The following is a 17,853-nucleotide window of genomic DNA, read 5'->3' as shown; positions in this document are numbered from 1 at the left end:
CTCGGGGCCAGTTGAGACGATACCTAACTCCCTTCTGTCTTGAGGCAGCTTTGGCTGCAGAGCATTACTTAAGGCTGATTAAAATTTGTTCCAAGCAGTTGACTTCCTAGTCGTTGTCATCTGCTCTGGAACTTCCAAAAAAGATCCCGGTCCCTGCCCCAGAGCACTTACGCCTTCCCGGTCTCAACTACATCGGTGGTCACACTTGGAGGGGGTTGGGCACCCAGACCGGTGAGATTCCTGTAGTATCAGGCCCCTGGGTATAGGGAAAGCAGGCCCGAGATGGCTGTGGTCTGTCCCAGTAGCTGGGAGGCCGGCGCTCAGGGCATGCTGCCTCTCTGTGTGCCCCGAAACCCTGGTGACTGAGTCGGGTGGTCCCAGAAAGGCCAAGAGGCATGAGGCGCCCTAGAGCTGGATGGAGGATTCACAGTGGGAGAAGAATGGAACGGTCTCTCCGAGTGTTGGTCTCTGCTCTGACTACTGTGCTTCCCACTGACAGTATGAGGCCCATGTGCCCGAGAACGCGGTGGGCCGTGAGGTACAGAGGCTGACCGTGACTGATCTGGACGCCCCCAACTCACCGGCATGGCGTGCCACCTACCGCATCTTGGAAGGTGACAGTGGGGACCATTTTACCATCACCACCCACCCCGAGAGCAACCAGGGTATCCTGACAACCAAGAAGGTGAGTCCATTTGGGCTTTAGACGAGGGCCACACCTGGGACAGTCAGGTCTGCAGCCTCCAGGACAAGGAGGCAGGTAACCCCTGCCTGGGGACATGTGCCTTGGACCATTCGTTCAGAGCGCGCACCGGGCCAGTGGCCTCCAGCACTTCCCCATCCCTTTCCTGTGGCGGAATTCCTTCTTTCATACTAAATCTTAACCAGGGGCCCAAATCACATCGAAGCAGGTCAGTGGAGCCCCTCCGCTCAGTTCCCAGAGTCCATTGGCTGGCCTCAGTCAGTCCACACTCAGAGGGTCTCTGTCTTATTGGAATTCTTGCTAATTTTGTACTTCATCCATATCTAGGTGACTGGATAATAAGGTATTCTGACTTACTTAGTAGTTAGGTATCTTCTACGTAAATAAAATTGATACTTCAGGAAGATGGGACTGATCTTTCTTTGATTTCTTTTGTATCTCTGTAGAATCATTCTAATGTAGTGAATACTGGCTCATTCAGGCGGCTCACAACACAAGTGGTATTAATGTTTTTCCCCAGAACAGCAAATAAACAACTCTTGGGAAAGGCCTGAACAAATCAAATTACAATTCCCCCTCAGAAGTTCCATTCCTAGAAAATTCAGTCTATATTAAAACCACACCAAAAAGGGTTTTTTACGTAAAACATGTTCTAGATTGCAATTGTAAACAGATTTTTCACACCCGTGAATACACAGATGTCCAGCGGAATGTTGTCTAGTCACATGGATATGGGACAGTTCCTTGTGTCCCTGCCTCAGCCTGTAAATGCCAGTGGTACCCCCAGTCGTTACGACAGAGAGAAATGCCTTCACAAGTATCTACAGTGCCCACTAGGGGGCGGCACCGCCCCATTGGGAACCAGTTCTGGGGCTCACCAGTCTGGTTGCCTTTGGGGCCGTGGGGTGGTCTGAGAGGCCCCTCTAGATGCCACTCAGGAAATGCAGGTGGCTTCCTGGGTAGGGAAGGGGCAGCGTGGTGGGCCCTTCCGTCTGACACCCCGTCTCTGCAGGGGGCCTCCTCAAAAATGGCAGCTCAGATCCTCCTCCTTCCCTCTCAGGGCTTGGATTTTGAGGCCAAAAACCAGCACACGCTGTACGTTGAAGTGACCAACGAGGCTCCCTTCGTAGTGAAGCTCCCGACCTCCACGGCCACCGTAGTGGTCCACGTGGAGGATGTGAATGAGGCCCCCGTGTTCGTCCCGCCCTCCAATGTCGTTGAGGTCCAGGAGGACATCTCTGCTGGGGAGCCTGTCTGCACCTACACTGCGCAGGACCCGGACAGGGGGAGCCAGAGGGTCAGGTATGCAGGGGCTGGGCTCGGATGCCTCCAGATGCACTGGAACAATGCACTGGGCGTTGTTCATTATGGCCAGTGTTTGTTCTCATCGCCGTAAAGATTGTGAAATATTTTGCCCGACGGGCATGGCTCAGTGGTTGAGCATCATCCTATGAACCAGGAGGTCATGGTTCTATTCCTGGCCGGGGCCCATGCCCGGGTTGCGGGCTTGATCCCCAGTGTGGGGCGTACAGGAGGCAGCCAATCAATGATTCTCTCTCATCATTGATGTTTTTCTCTCTCCCTCTCCCTTCCTCTCTGAAATCAATGAAAACATATATTTTAAAAAATGTGAAATATTTTGAACCTTCTGGACAGTTGTTATTATGGCCAGTATTCTTATTACTGTAAAGATTGTGAAATATTTTGAACCTTTTGGACAGTTATTTATTATGGCCAGTATTCTTATTACTGTAAAGATTGTGAAATATTTTGAACCTTTTGGACAGTTATTTATTATGGCCAGTACTTGTTGTCATTGCCCTAAAGATTATTAAGTATTTTGAACCTTCTGGATGGTTGTTTATCATGGCCAGTGTTTGTTCTTATTGCCGTAAAGATTGTCAAGTATTTTGAACATGTCCCCTGGCTCCCCTTCCCACCCTCCCCAAGGCTAAAGACCCTGGGCTAGGGTTTAGGGGGCAGGTGTTCCTGCTCCTTCTCACATATCCATGCTGGCCCCCCACCTGCTGCTCAGGCTCCCATTTAGGGTAAGATGCTCTCCACATGATCCTGCTCAGGAGTCCTGCGTCCCAGGACACTGTCCGCTAGTTGGCATGAGGAAGCTTTGAATGATGACGCCAGAATTCTGAGTATTCTGTGTGTGACTATTCTCGACTTTTCCACTCCAGCTACCACATCCTGAGAGACCCAGCAGGGTGGCTGGCGATGGACCCGGACAGTGGGCAGGTCACTGCCGCAGGAGTCCTGGACCGCGAGGATGAGCGGTTTGTGAGGAACAACATCTATGAAGTCATGGTCTTGGCCACGGATGATGGTGAGAGCTTCCTCCCAGCCCCTCCTCATGGGCACTTTTGGTTCCCAGGTCACATAACACAGCATGTCCCCTCCATAGGGGGAGTAGGGGTGTGTGTGTGTGTAGGGGGGTGTTAGCAATCCAATCTGGAGGGTTCGAAGGGGTCCTTCAGAGGAGTGTTTTAAAGACTGGTCCTTGGGTGGCTGGCTATGGTTCTGATTTCCTAAAACCTGAGTTAGGAGATATTTCGAAGCCTAAGTTTGGGGTTCACTAAGCCCTGAATTAGCCTGTCCGTGTCCCCTGGATTAATTGAAAGGGGTTGCCTGGAAGTGCCATGCTTGATTAGTGATGTCACACTATGGCAGGGTGAGGGTTGTGATGTGATTGTCATCTCTGTTTGACACATAGTGAGTGAATGGAGGCCTGGAGACAGGTGAGAGGTCTGTGAAGGGAAGCTGGATTAGCCCAGAGGTGGCCAGTAGTGCTTTGTGACAGAATGCTAGTGGCTGTCAGGATGAAGTGGCTGCAATTCTATGCTCTGGTCAGTTAGTAATATCTGCTGTGGACACATAAACGAGAATGCTGGCTCATTGCCTTGTATCTGCCATCACTGGTTTGATCTATAGTGAAGTTAGTGTATGGAGGGTCTTCAGAGGCTACAGCCAGGCAGTAACAGGACCTTCCCTGAGGCCGACTGGGTCATAGGGAAGCTTAACATTGATTCATCAACCCAATCAAGGGCAGATGTTGAGAAGGATCATACGTGTCATTATGCACAGGGAGCCCTCCCGCCACTGGCACGGGGACCCTCCTGCTAACACTGGTGGACGTCAACGACCACGGCCCTGTCCCCGAGCCCCGTCAGATCACCATCTGCAACCAAAGCCCTGTGCCCCAGGTGCTGAACATCACGGACAAGGACCTGTCCCCACACGCCTCCCCTTTCAAGGCCCAGCTCACACAGGACTCGGACATCTACTGGACGGCAAAGGTCAATGAGAAAGGTAATGAGTGATGGTGGCAGGCAGGTGCCAGCTCTGCTGGGTGGGTTTGCCCCACATCAGGACTCCACACACAAGCCCACTGAGTATCCTGTGGGCCACAGAGGTCATGGTCTCGAGAACATCAATCCAAGGCTAATGATTTACCTATCGGGAGCCTGTGGGATTTCATAAGAGCCTTAACACGTTAAGCGCCCAGCCAGTCACCGATAACTGACACTATACTTTCCGTGCAGAAGACAAAACAGGCTGGGCGCTTAACGTGTTAAATACCATTCTAGCCCAACTGCCGTCCTGTGTAAATGGAAAAACAAGCCCAGAGAGAGGGGGTGTGACTATGTCACCTGAGTCAGGGTCCCAACGCCCTGATAACAGTAAAGTGCTCTGAGCGTGCTTACTCGGTGCTAAACACAACTTCAGGTGCTTTACGTAGATTAGATTTTTAAACCCTCACATACACACGTGTGCACACCCATTTTACAGATGAGGAGACCAAGGCTTACAGACCAGGGCTGACCTTGCTTGAGGCTCTATGGCTAGAAACTGATGGCACCAAGCTTTGAATCCAGGCAGTCGGATTTACCCTAATACTCTGCTGCCTCCCGTTTATTGAACCTTGGTGATGTGCAAGATGCTTTTCCTTTTTCCCTTATTTAATATTTCTACCACCTCTGTGGTCAGTATTTTTTCTCCCTATTTACAGGTGAGAGTGAGACTCAGAGAGGTTAAATAGCATGCCCATGGGCACAGAGTGAGTGAGCAATGAAGATTGAAGCCAGAGTCCCTGGCCCCCAACCTGCTCCCACCTGCCTCTGTCCTTTCTCTTTCCGATACCCCTGTAGCTTCTTGGCCTTCAGTAGTACTTTATTTGCCACAGGCCTAGAGAGGGGCTTTACTAGTATTAAATGGGTGATGACCCCGGGTGCATGAGAGAAGCAGATCCAGTAAGTGCCAGTAGGTCCCTGGAGAAGCATTGCATCACTTTGTTGTTTTTTTTTTAAGGTTGCAGTATTTTTAAAAATATATTTTTATTTACTTATTTTTTTAGGGAGAGAGAAAAGGAAAGGGGGGGGGGGGGAGACATCAATGTGAGAGAGAAACATTGATCGTTTGCCTCCCATATGCACCCTGATCAGGGATTAAACCCGAAGCTTGGGTATGTACCCTGACCCCGAATCAAACCGGCAACTTTTTGATGTATGAAACAACACTCAACCAATTGAGCATCCTGGCCAGGGTCTGCATCACTCTCCTTTAAAATCATCTCTTCTTGCCCTGACGGGTTTGGCTCAGTGGATAGAGCGTCGGCCTGCGGACTCAAGGGTCCTGGGTTCGATTCCGGCCAAGGGCATGTACCTTGGTTGCGGGCACATACCCAGTAGGGAGTGTGCAGGAGGCAGCTGATCGATGTTTCTCTCTCATCGATGTTTCTAACTCTCTATCCCTCTCCCTTCCTCTCTGTGAAAAATCAATAAAATATATTTTTTAAAAAAATAAAAAGCTCTCCCTCTCTCTCTCTGATCTATCTCTTTAAAAAAAAAAATCGCCAAAACCGGTTTGGCTCAGTGGATAGAGCATCGGCCTGCGGACTGAAAGGTCCCAGGTTCGATTCCGGTCAAGGGCATGTACCTGGGTTGTGGGCACATCCCCAGTGGGAGATGTGCAGGAGGCAGCTGATCGATGTTTCTCACTCTCTATCTCTCTCCCTTCTTCTCTGTGAAAAATCAATAAAATATATTTAAAAAAAAAAAAAATCTTCTCTTCTTGCCTGGCTAGCATGGCTCAGCAATTGAGCATTGACCTAAGAACCAGGAGGTCACGGTCTGATTCCCGGTCAGGGCACATGCCCAGGTTGTGGGCTCGATCCCCAGTCTTCTGGGGTATGCAGGAGGCAGCCGGTCAATGATTCTTTCCCATTGTTGTTGTTTCTGTCTCTCTCTCCCTCTCCCCTCCTCTCTGAAATCAAGAAAAAAAGTATATTTTAAAAAACGTTCTCTTCCTCTTGGGGCCAAGTCCCCCCCAGGAGAGAAATCGGTCCTCCGGCATCTGGGAACTAGTACAATCAGGCTCTGCCTTCTGCTGCAGTGAAACCAGATGCCCAGTGTCCGTTACTGCTGCTAGTCCCAGTGCAGAAAGGACTTCCCACCTGCTTCAGACACCCGCATTGGCTCATTTTTGTGATTCCTGTGATTTGGGTATATCTATCCAGCACCTTTCCTTCGGGCAGCCCAAATCGGTCTCCTGTCACCCCCTTGTGGCCTAGAAGACATTTTTCCCTCCCTGATCATGTTTTTCAGAGAGAGTAGACTCTGGAGCCACAAGGCCTTGGTCCCAGACCTGACTCCTTCATTTACTAGCTTTGTGATTGTGGGCAAGTTGCCGAGCCTCACTGTTCCTCGATTCCCCTGTCTATAAAATGGTGCCAGTAACTGAACCTGCTTCTCCAGTTAGAATGGAGGGTGAGTGATCACAGGGAAAGGTTGTGTCTGGCACGTCAGTGCTTGGTAGATGCCCACGGCCCTTTTCACCACCGCGACTTCCCAACAGGTCAGCTCTGGCTCTGTCAGGTGTGAACGGTATGGCCAAAGCCCAATGATATCAGCACCCGATAACAGTACTGATACCTGGTTCTTGGTTTTAATTTAGTTTTTTGACCTGATCTTGTCCCCGTTGTCAGGGGAATTAATTCAAACTTGACTCAGTGTGACCTCGAGCTGGTTACTTGATCTCCCTAAGCTTCAGTTCCTGCATTTGTACAAGAGGGATAGCAGTACCTGCCTCCAAGCTATGGTGAAGATTAGAGTAGGATTTGGTACATAGTACGTGTCAATTTAATCACCACGGCCACCAGCACCGCCGCCACCACCAACTGAGAAATCGGCCCTCTGGTGCCTGGGAACAGCATGGTGATAGAGGTGTTTGTGAAATACCCCACATTGGCCTCTACACGGCAGACCAGACATTCAGCCTGCAGAACTCGCCCTGCCAGTGGCATGCAGTGAATGTTCCCTTCTGGGCTTTTCACTAAGAGGGGCCCAGTGAATGTAGAGGCCTTGAACTGAAAATGGCTCATGGTCACTGCTGGCATAGGCCAGCACCCCTGAAGGCAGGTGAGCTGGAAATGTGGGGCTGTTTCTTATTGTCCCAGGGATTGGGAAATACTGTGGCATTGAGTGGTGAGGATCTGCCATGCTTGGGGAAGTCCTGCATGATGAAAAATAGTCCCATGCAAGCTTAAGTAGCTCTCTGCCTGAGAACCTTGCCTCTAAACAGAAGGTCTTTTTTCAGAGATGCCCCTGACTGTATTTCTCACCTGCAAACATAGCCCCTCTCCCCACTCTAGGATTGCCCCACCGTCTCCCCAGAATAATCCCCCCTGTGCAGGCTGCACCGAGCTCAGCTTCTGCCTGTGGTTAGCCTGCCACCCACCTTGGGCTTTTGAAGGCCAGTTAGCTCAGTGCCCATTGCAGCCTCATTTCCAGCAACCCCGACTTGTGTGCAGTCATAACACAGGTTAGCGTCCTCTCTGACCTGCTTAACAACATGTTATGTCACCAAGTCATGTGCATTTGAATTTATTAATAATTGATGCTCACAATGTCAGTGCTTAGGATATTGAAATGCTATCATGCAGTTGAGGTGTAAACATTGTATTTACTATTTGCAAGAGCAAAATGCTGCAGTAGTGAATGGTAGTGAACTTTCAAATAGGAAAACAGTGGCCAGTTAACAGGACTATTAAAGTATGAGGTTAGCCCTGGCCAGGTGGCTCAGTTGGTTGGAGCACCATTGCGTACACCCGTGGTTCTCAACCTTCTGGCCCTTTAAATACAGTTCCTCATGTTGTGACCCAACCATAGAATTATTTTCGTTGCTACTTCATAACTGTAATGTTGCTACTGTTATGAATCGTAATGTAAATATCTGATATGCAGGATGGCCTTAGGCGACCCCTGTGAAAGGGTCGTTCGACCGCCAAAGGGGTCGCGACCCACAGGTTGAGAACCGCTGCCATACACACCAAAAGGTTATGGGTTTAATTCCAAGTCAGGGCACATACCTAGGTTGTATGTTCAGTCCCTGATCGAGCTGCATACAGAGGCAACCAGTCAATGTTTTTCATCTCGATATTTCTCTCTTTCTTCTTCTCTCTCTAAAAACCAATTTTAAAAATATCCTCAGGTGATGATGAAAGAAAGCATGAGGTTAGCTATCTCCTAGGACAGTGATGGCGAACCTATGACACGCGTGTCAGAGGTGACACGCGAACTCATTTTTTTGGTTGATTTTTCTTTCTTAAATGGCATTTAAATATGTAAAATAAATATCAAAAATATAAGTCTTTGTTTTACTATGGTTGCAAATATCAAAAAATTTCTATATGTGACACGGCACCAGAGTTAAGTTAGGGTTTTTCAAAATGCTGGCACGCCAAGCTAAAAAGGTTCGCCATCACTGTCCTAGGAAGAACAGTGTTGTTTTTGAGGCAAAGAACAGTCTACAGCGGTCGCCAACCTTTCGGACCTCACGGACCACCTAGGACCAACGGTTGGCGACCGCTGCTCTAGCAGCTAATGGTGCTAAGAAATTACTGGCTCTGCATGACAAGACTTTTAAGAAACATAATATTTTAAAAATACTATGATTATTGTGTGTGTGTTTTTAATGTAAGTTTTTTTTTTTCTGCCCCAATAATCCTTACCATGATGGTGAATTTGGCTTCGGCCATATATAAAAAAATTTTTTAAAGGTAATTTTATTGATTTTCAGAGAGAGAGAGAGAGAGAGAGAGAGAGAGAGAAACTTCCATACGAGAGTGAACATTCGAAATATTGACTGGCTGCCTCCTGCACACCCCCCATGGGAGATGGAGCCCACAACCCAGGCATGTGCCTTGACCAGGAACTGAACCAGCAACCTTTTGGTACACGGGATGACACCCAGCTGAGCTCTGCTGGCCAGGGCCAACTACCAATTTTTAACACTTGATCAAAGTGTGCTTTTCGGATACTTTCCTTTGTCATCCAGGTATAGAGGCTGTTGCCTCAAACCTCCACTGTGATACGCTCTGTTCCATTTATGGTTTCCCGAGGTGAATAAATTATCTGTCCACTCCAGGAGACACAGTGGCCTTGTCGCTGAAGAAGTTCCTAAAGCAAGACACATACGATGTGCACCTTTCTCTGTCTGACCGTGGCAACAAGCAACAGCTGGCAGTGATCAAGGCCACCGTGTGCGACTGCCACGGCCACGTGGAGACCTGCCCCATACCCTGGAAGGGGGGCTTCCTCCTGCTCCCCATCCTGGGGGCCGTCCTGGCTCTGCTGTGTGAGTACCAGTGCCCTTTCCCCTCTAAGGATGGGGTAGTTAGAAAACCTGATTCTACACTGAACTTCTGGGACCAAGGGCCGCCAGCATTGCCCATCTCTTCCTTAAACTCCGAATTCCAGGAGTGTCATTCAGTCAGTAGAAAAGGAACATCAGCTAGAAGAGTTTCATCCCTACAAAGGAGAATTTCCCTAAGACCAGTACCGTTAATAAGGGAAGACTGACAATAAATGATGTAGAATTGTAGATGGGGATGAAGTCACAGTGCTGCCAGGAGGAGGCGACACTGAGCTGAGACTTGAAGGGTGAGAGCCTTGCATGTGCATACAGAGTGTTCCAGGCAAAGGAAAAGCCCGGAGGCTTTTCTGAAGTGGGGGACCCGCTGGGTATATTTAAGGAGCTCCGAGGAGGCCACTGTGACTAGACCTGGGTGGGGGAGAGGGAGGGGTGGGAACAGGCCAGGGCCAGATCCTGTACACCTTGATGAGTTACAGGTGTTCCTAGGTGCAAGGGAGTGATTGAAGTGTGTTACGCTCTGGCTACTGCGTGGAGGGATCTAAAACTAGATGGGGCTCTGAGAGTCTGGGGGTCCTGTGTGGTTGTGGGGGACGGTGAATATTCACACTTCCCCACCCTTTCAGTCCTCCTGGTACTGCTCCTCTTGCTGGTGAGAAAGAAGCAGAAGGTCAAGGAACCCCTTCTGCTCCCAGAAGACGACACCCGTGACAACGTCTTCTACTATGGCGAAGAGGGGGGTGGCGAGGAGGACCAGGTAGGGCATTGGGAGACCTGGGGTGTGGGGCCACTGGCAGGGGTGGTCAAGTCAACCAACCAACCATGTTACTTAGCTACATTGACCAGACCCTGGCCTAACATAACATCTCGGGCCATACAAAATTATCAACTTAAAAATTAGCCTGCTCTATCTGGTCCATTGCTGTGGTCTCTCTGGCCCCAAATAAGGTGACCTTCAGCCTGGATGTGGAGACTAGGGCTTTCAGAAATCACAGACGTTTCTGTCTTCTCAGACCTACCCATGAACCAGAACATCCAACTGGGAGCGAAGTGGGGTGAGATGTAGATGGTGGGGGAGCAGGGGAGTCCTTCTCAATCTCATGCTCTCCCTTCTCAAAGGACTATGACATCACCCAACTCCACCGGGGTCTGGAGGCCCGGCCCAAGGTGGTTCTCCGCAACGATGTGGCGCCAGCCTTTATCCCCACGCCCATGTACCGTCAGCGGCCAGCCAACCCCGATGAAATCGGCAACTTCATCACCGAGGTGAGCATGGGGGCCAGCCTAGGGCAGCCCTGTACTCAGGCTCCAGTGGCACAGGGGAAAGAGTATGGGCCAGAGTCTTGGCTCTTGGTTCAAATCCTGACTTCACCACCAACCAGTCGTGTGACCTCTGGCACCTTTGAGTAACGTCTGTGCTTCTGTCTCCTGCTTTATGAAACCCTAGCTTGCAGAGTGGTAAAGAATGGATTAGGAATCATTTACTCATTTATTCAACAAATACAGGGTGGGGCAGAAATGGGTGTACGGTTTTGAGTACACAAAACAGTTTATTCTTATTTATTCGTTATTGTATTATTTTCCATATGAACAACTGTAAACCTACTTTTGCCCCACCCTGTATAGTGGTTGTTAGGGAAAAACTGGAGCCAGAGAACCTGGGTTTGGATTTCTGAAAGTGCCAGGTGGTCCTGGTGTGGAGTCGGTTGGGACCTGTGTTACAGGTCGCTTTAAGGATTGGATGCATAAGCACCTGGAACAGGGCTAGCACGGTGCCTCCCAAGCTGTCCTCCCATTGCAGTCTCCTGGGAACGTCAAAAACTGATGCCTTGGACTCACCCCACCCCCCTACACCCAAGATTGTGATTTAATTGCCCTGGATCATACCTGGGCGTTAGAATGTTTTAAAGACTCCCAGGTAATTTAAGTTTGGGAACCACTGAGCGGCACCTCCCATGTGTTAGGTCAGTGGTCGGCAAACTGCAGCTGGCGAGCCACATGCGGCTCCGTGGCCCCTTGAGTGTGGCTCTTCCACAAAATACCACGTGTGGGCACGCATGTACAGTGCGACTGAAACTTCGTGGCCCATGCGCAGAAGTCGGTATTTTGTGGAAGAGCCACACTCAAGGGGCCAAAGAGCCGCATGTGGCTCGTGAGCCGCAGTTTGCCGACCACTGCGTTAGGTAATGCTAGCGATTGTGGCTAGTAGCTGAGTGCCTCCAGTGTTCTTAACTCTAGTCACACATTTGAAGAATCTTGAAAAATAATGCCAGGGACACGGGCATCTGTTTTTATGGGCTCTGATATTTTTGGCTCCCAGGGTTGTAAGAACCACTGAACTAGGTACATAGGAGGTAGATGATATGAGCCTGGTACCTCAGTGACAATCAGTAAATGGAGGTTTTTAATAGGAAGGGTGAATGGATGGGTTGGTGGGTGGGTGGGTGCATGGATTGGGGTGTGCAAGGAAGTAGCAGTGGGCAAAGGGCTCAGGGGCAGCCAGGATACCTCACCCTGGCTTTTGACCCCTTCTGGCTCAGTCTGCTCTTCTGCATAAAAGGCAGCTACACTTCTTGCTTTCTGGAAGTAGCCTGAGCGTATTTGAGGGCCGTGCTACAACAACAGCATCTGGGGAAGGTACCTGAAGTGGTGGGTTTGAGAAGACACCTTGGAGCTAAATACCTGCAGCTTTTTCCTTAGATGAAGTCAGTTTCTGGAATGTCTCTGTGTATTGGACAGTTTGCAAATAGTGTCTCATTCAACCCCTACGGCAACTCTGCAGGGTAGGAATCCCATCATCATCCTCGTTTTACAAATAAGGAAATAGTGTTCCGCTATTATGCCAGGTACTATTCAGTAAGCACTTTACATGCATTCATTTATTCCTCTAAAACTATGTGAAGTCTCCCCATCTCAGAGATGAGAAAAAAGCAGCATAGAGAGGTTAAAGGACTTGCCCTACGTCACATGATAGTGTGTGAAGTCTGAGTTCTGGCTTCAGCCCTCTGATGTCGGGGTCCCGGCCCTTCACCGTGCTGGCCTGTCGCGCTGAGCACTTGCTGTATGCCGGGCCCCGTGCCGAGCTCATTGCATGATTTCATGTCAACCTTCAAAACCTCAAGGGAGGGGAGAAGTGGCTTCGCAAGTGAGGAAATGCAGGCTCAGCCCAGTGAACCAACTTGCCTGAGTCCTCGCAGCTGCCAAGTGTGGGATCCCGCGGCTCTTAACCACCTGCTCTCTGTCGCTACAGAACCTGAAGGCGGCCAACACGGACCCCACAGCCCCGCCCTATGACTCCCTGTTGGTGTTCGACTACGAAGGCTGCGGCTCTGAGGCCCCCTCGCTGAGCTCCCTCACCTCCTCGGCCTCTGACCAGGACCAAGACTATGACTATCTGAACGAATGGGGCGGCCGCTTCAAGAAGCTGGCAGACATGTATGGGGCTGGCCAGGATGACTAGGCCTCCGGCCAGCAGGGCCCAGGGCTGCACGTCAGGCCCAGCTGCATCTGCAAAGGGGCTCAGTCCCCCCTCAGCCCAGGACTCTGAGCTGTTGAGAAGTGGCCTTAGCAACTTGGAGGGAAGAGGCCTCGAGTCTGACAGCAGATGGGTTGGGTCTCAGCCCTTCAAACATGGGCCGTTGGACTTCAGCACTGAAACCTCGCAGCCTCGGGCTGGGCGCCTCGGAGGCTGAATTTTCGGGAGTCTCTTCCCTGCCATGAAATGCTCAGCCCTGTGTCCTGACGCCCCAAGATACTGTTCTCTCTGGAATGGACCTTTCCCCTTAGGAAGAGGCCGCTTTTAACAGCCCGGATTTTTTTTTTTTTTTTTAATGCTATTTTCAAAAAGTTAGAGGCGGGTCCTCAGCGGTCCCCTGGAGCCCTCAGAGCCCAGCCCAGAGCTGCTGGGCTCTCGGCCTCACACATTTCTCTTTGCTCTCCAGGCCCGAGGCCTCCTAATCTGAACGGATTGCTGCGTTTTTATACTGAGCGTGTCTAGGTTGTCCTTTATTTTTATTTTCCCCGTGGAGTGCTGTAGACGAAGGGTGATGACAATCGGGTAAATGTACTAGAACTTTTTTATTAAAGGAACTTTCCCAGAGGTGTCAGGGGAGTGAACTCCTTTTTTAAGTGGTTTTATTGATTCACATTCACATACCATACCATTCACCCACTGAAGTGTAAAATTCAATGGTTTTTAGACTTCAGAGTTGTGGGAGGGGAGTGAGCGCTCACCCCGCCGGCTTCACCACAGCTTCCCCACTTGGTAGAGGAAACTCAGGATCCCTTTACAGGCTCAGGTGGGGACGGACCTGCTTTCCTCCCTGTGGATTCAGTCTCCCGTCTGAGAGAGAACCAGTTAACCACCTGACCCCTGAGCTGAGCCCCACCAGGACTGCCGGGGACTTCATTTCTTCTGGGGCGTATGTACCGCGTGATTTCCTCTGCCACGGGCTGTGTTGAGAGACGGGTTGGGGTTGGGGGCAGCTGTGCTAATTCCCAGCATCTCTTAACCTCTACCTGCCTCAGAGGTTTCATGCATAAAACGAGGTGGTCCTGTGGAGGGTAAGTGAATTCACGTGTGGCACATGGTGCTCTTTGTGTTCATTGGTAACGACTACCAGTTAGTCCCTTATGAGGCCTGGACAGCAGTTCACTTCAATGATTTCCTTTAAACCCATCCTTGCAGTCACCCTCCGAGGGGATTTCCCTCCTTTGGAAAAGAGCCTTAATGTATTTCTTTTAAATGACGCCTGATCATCATCAAAATCAAGCCAGACAGACAGACAGCTCACTCTGCATGTCAGCGAAATCGAACACTCCCGATAGCGCCCAGCCACGGATGCAGGGATAGGGCCGAAGAGGCAGCAGGCAGAGAACCATGCACGTGGGCCTTGGTTCAAGAAAAATTTCAGTGTTTTCTTTGCAATGAACCGACAGGATAGAATCTGAAGTGAAGCTGAAAAGATGGCTGACGTTGAAATAAACGTTTCCTTCCCACAAGAGTGACCCTCTGGAAAGCGGGTCCTCCAAGTGCAGTCCCTGGGCCACCAGCAGCCACGTCACCTGCAGAATCAAACTGCAGGCAGGACCCCGGTGGCTGCTTTAACAAGCCTTCCAGGTGGTTCTGATGCAGGCGCGAGGTTAAGACGAAGGCTCCGAAGGACGAGGCTGAGGGTGTCCGGAAGCCTCAGACCCAGGCCCTGGATGGGGAAGTGAAAAGAGAAATAAGGTAAGAAACCTCACCCGCCCTTGGTCCTTAGCACCGTAGCCTACAGTCAAGGCCGCTTCCTGTCTCTCCCCCGAGCTGCTGCCTCTGGCTCCTACGGCCTCAGATTCCCTCCACCAGGGCCCTGCTGCTTTGGCTGATAAGGTGGTTTGGGAGGATTAGGTATCTCAGCCAGCAAACACCTGCTGCCCCTTATCTTAAACTCTTCTCAGGGAAGCTTGAATAAAGCCCGAAACCCTATCTTTAGTGGAGACTAATCATAAAACCAAACAGCCACTGTTTGGCTGGCCTGCCTTCCCCTGAGATGGATGGAGGGGGTTGAGGAGGAAAAGCAGCCTTTCCCAGCCATGCCTGGGCTCCGGGTGGATCTGGATTCCCCGAGTGGTGGAACCAGTCACCAGCCTCGGTGACTTGGAAGAACTAAGCCTGGGCTCCGGGTGGATCTGGATTCCCCGAGTGGTGGAACCAGTCACCAGCCTCGGTGACTTGGAAGAACTAAGCCTGGGCTCTGCGATGGGAATGGCCCTGAGGTCACTCGCACCCCAGGCCTGCTTCTTATCTGCAAAACGGGATCTTAGGACTCGTCTTTGGGGCCTGTAATAAGCCAACATAAGCCACCAGTGCTAACCACTCAGAGGGGGTGCCAACTGGAACCAGGGCGACCATCTACCAGTGGCCACCTGATTGTTTGATTTTCTATCTCTTGAGTATTAATTATTCACATTTTTGTGGTTCACCAGCTGGGTGTGCATCCTTCCAATCTTTCTCCCTATGCCTTACATAGGCATTTTGCAATCTGTCTTCTCCTAACAGGACATACAAGCAGGCTGCCTTATTGTCTCTAATGCATTCAGTTTAGATACGTTAGCATTTACTTAATCTAGCCACCATCCATGGACATGACTGATTCTATTTTTTGCCTTTAACACTGTTAAACTCCCTGGAGCATCCATCTCTGCAGATGCTTCAAAACTAGTCTTCTACCAACCAGGGAGGGTTGGGGATGGGAGAGACCATGGTCCTGGTTGGGATCAAGGCTGCCTGATTCTGAATGGAGGGTTCAGTCTGGGCTGATGGCTTGGTGCTGAAAGGACCCCTCAGGCTCATTCTATTCAATGATCCCCCCTCCACTCCCATCTCCATCCCACAGACTTTTAACCCAAGTTGAACAAAAAAAGATAAAGTAACTTAGTTGGAAGAAGGAGTTGGGGTGCTCAGAAACCCACTCCTTAGCCTCATCCTCTCAATATTGCTCCTTAAGAGCCCCCCAATTCAGAGCATTTTGAAAACTGTCTCCAGGCTACCCCTGTCATTTTTCAGGTGGCGAAAGATAGAGGTGTCAAAAGTGGGCATTCCCCAAGACCCCTCTAGCAGGGCAGAGGTGGGCTGAGCCCAGGCCTCACTTCTCACCATGCCTTTTCCCTTGTGGCTGACTAACGGCACCTTTTTTTTTTTTTTGTAGCAAAGAGGTCAGTCACCCTGGGAAGCCCCTTTGACAGCCCCACACCCTGTATGTCCAGTTCCAGACTCAATGGAACTCCATGGGGCCAGCTCCTTTGGGCTGAAGGCAGAGCCTACCTCCCACTGAAACAATCCACCAAGGAGGTGCGATTCAGGGCACAGTTCGAATCCCAGCACTTCCAGGCAGGACAACTTCTTAGACAAATCACTGTACCTCTCTGTGCCTCACTTTTCTCATCTGGAAAATGGAGGGAAAAGGGAGTTCATATCCGTAAAGTGCTTAGAAGGTGCCTGGCATACAAGTGCTGCATAAGTGTTGTAGTTATCACTACTGTGGTTGAGGGACTGGCGGCCAGTAAGCTCCTTTACCTCCACACTCACACTTCGGGTGGAGACTGCCCTTCCCACCCTAAGCCAGACATTCCCTGCAGGCCCTTCCCCTCACACCCAGCAGAGGGCACCATCCACCTGAACCACAGGGTGGCTGGTGAGCCTCCCACCTTGGCAAGGAAGGGAGAGGTCTGCTGGAAGGGAAGGAGCCCCAGGGCAAAGCAGTCACAGCGGCTGCCACACCCCAGGTCCAGGAGTCAGCTGTGTGCCAGGAACTGCCTTGGACACTGGTGACGATGGCGGTGGCAGCAGCAGCGCTCAATTATAGGCGGTGCCCTTCACATGCCTGGAGTCAGTTACACACACTCTCCCACTCACAGCCTTGGGGAGAGAGGGCTTATGGTTCCCTTTTTAAATAGAAATTTAGGGTCAGAGAAAGTAACGACCATACGTAGCCAGGAATTGACAGTTTGGGGGTCCAGGTTCCTTTGATTTCAAGTATGGGCTTGTTTTACTATCCTATATAATAAAAGGGTAATAGGCAAATCAAATGGCAGGTGACTGGTCGCTATGACGTGCACTGACCACCAGGGGGCAGACGCCCAACGCAGGAGCTGCCCCCTGGTGGTCAGTGTGCTCCCACGGGGTGGAGGGAGGTGGGTAGCACTGCTCAGCCAGAAGCTGGGCTGATAGCTGGCTAGTGCAGCTGCAGTGGCAGGATGTCTGCTCCCCACGGTCCACTAAGCCATCAGTCGGACATCCCCCGAGGGCTCCCGAACTGCGAAAAAGGGTGCAGGCTGGGCTGAGGGACCATGTATCTCCCCCCCGCCCCCCCCTCAGTGCATGAATGTCGTGCACAGGGCCTCTAGTTGAGAATAAGGCTCCAGCCCAGCTCAGTGGTTGAGCGTTGACCCATGAACCAGGAGGTTGCAGTTCAATTCCGGGTCAGAGCACATGCCTGGGTTGTGGGCTCAATCCCCAGTAGGGGACATGGAGGAGGCAGCCAATCAATGATTCTCATCATTGGTGTTTCTGTCTCTCTCTTCTTCTCCCTTCCTCTCTCTCCGAAATCAATAAAAATGTATTTTTTAAAAAAGAAGGAAGATAAAGTTGGCCAAGGGCATAGAAAGTACAGACAGTCCTTGGGTTGGTTCGGACTCGATGTACGTTGTTTCGTGGTTACCTCTCTCCATCTCCCATTTATTTATAATTTAAAAAAAAGTTTCGTCATTTCAATGTATGTACATACGTGCTTTACGTTTTTTATTATTTACCACAGTAAAGGTCAGGAATTGTTATCTTTTAAATTTTTTTACTGTTTCACTTGATTACTGCTGTGTATGTGTCCATGTGAATGACATAGGTGCTTATGTAGGTGGGTTCCGACTTACGGCGAAAATCCCGGTAGGAACACATCTCCCACGTAACCCGAGGGCCTACTGTAAGGGGCTGGGCTTGGGGGCTCAGTTCCAGT

General features: G+C 50.5%; 1 protein-coding gene across 2 annotated transcripts in view; it reads left to right on the top strand.

Moving 5' to 3' along the window:
* CDH3 (cadherin 3) overlaps nucleotides 1–13,462 on the top strand; it is a 43,492-nt gene extending 30,030 nt beyond the window's left edge. For both annotated transcript variants that reach the window (XM_036346735.1, XM_036346736.1), the window contains 8 exons: nucleotides 500–685; nucleotides 1,764–2,005; nucleotides 2,893–3,038; nucleotides 3,797–4,021; nucleotides 9,137–9,346; nucleotides 9,988–10,118; nucleotides 10,481–10,627; nucleotides 12,612–13,462. In XM_036346735.1, coding sequence (XP_036202628.1) covers nucleotides 500–685; nucleotides 1,764–2,005; nucleotides 2,893–3,038; nucleotides 3,797–4,021; nucleotides 9,137–9,346; nucleotides 9,988–10,118; nucleotides 10,481–10,627; nucleotides 12,612–12,821 — 1,497 coding nt within the window. In that variant the 3' untranslated portion in view covers nucleotides 12,822–13,462. The remainder of the gene's footprint in view (nucleotides 1–499; nucleotides 686–1,763; nucleotides 2,006–2,892; nucleotides 3,039–3,796; nucleotides 4,022–9,136; nucleotides 9,347–9,987; nucleotides 10,119–10,480; nucleotides 10,628–12,611) is intronic.
* The last annotated feature ends 4,391 nt before the right edge of the window (nucleotides 13,463–17,853 follow it).

This window comes from Myotis myotis, unplaced genomic scaffold, assembly GCF_014108235.1.
Source record: "Myotis myotis isolate mMyoMyo1 unplaced genomic scaffold, mMyoMyo1.p scaffold_m19_p_19, whole genome shotgun sequence".
NCBI classification, from domain to species: Eukaryota; Metazoa; Chordata; class Mammalia; order Chiroptera; family Vespertilionidae; genus Myotis; species Myotis myotis.
This window is presented reverse-complemented; position numbering and strand designations above follow the sequence as displayed.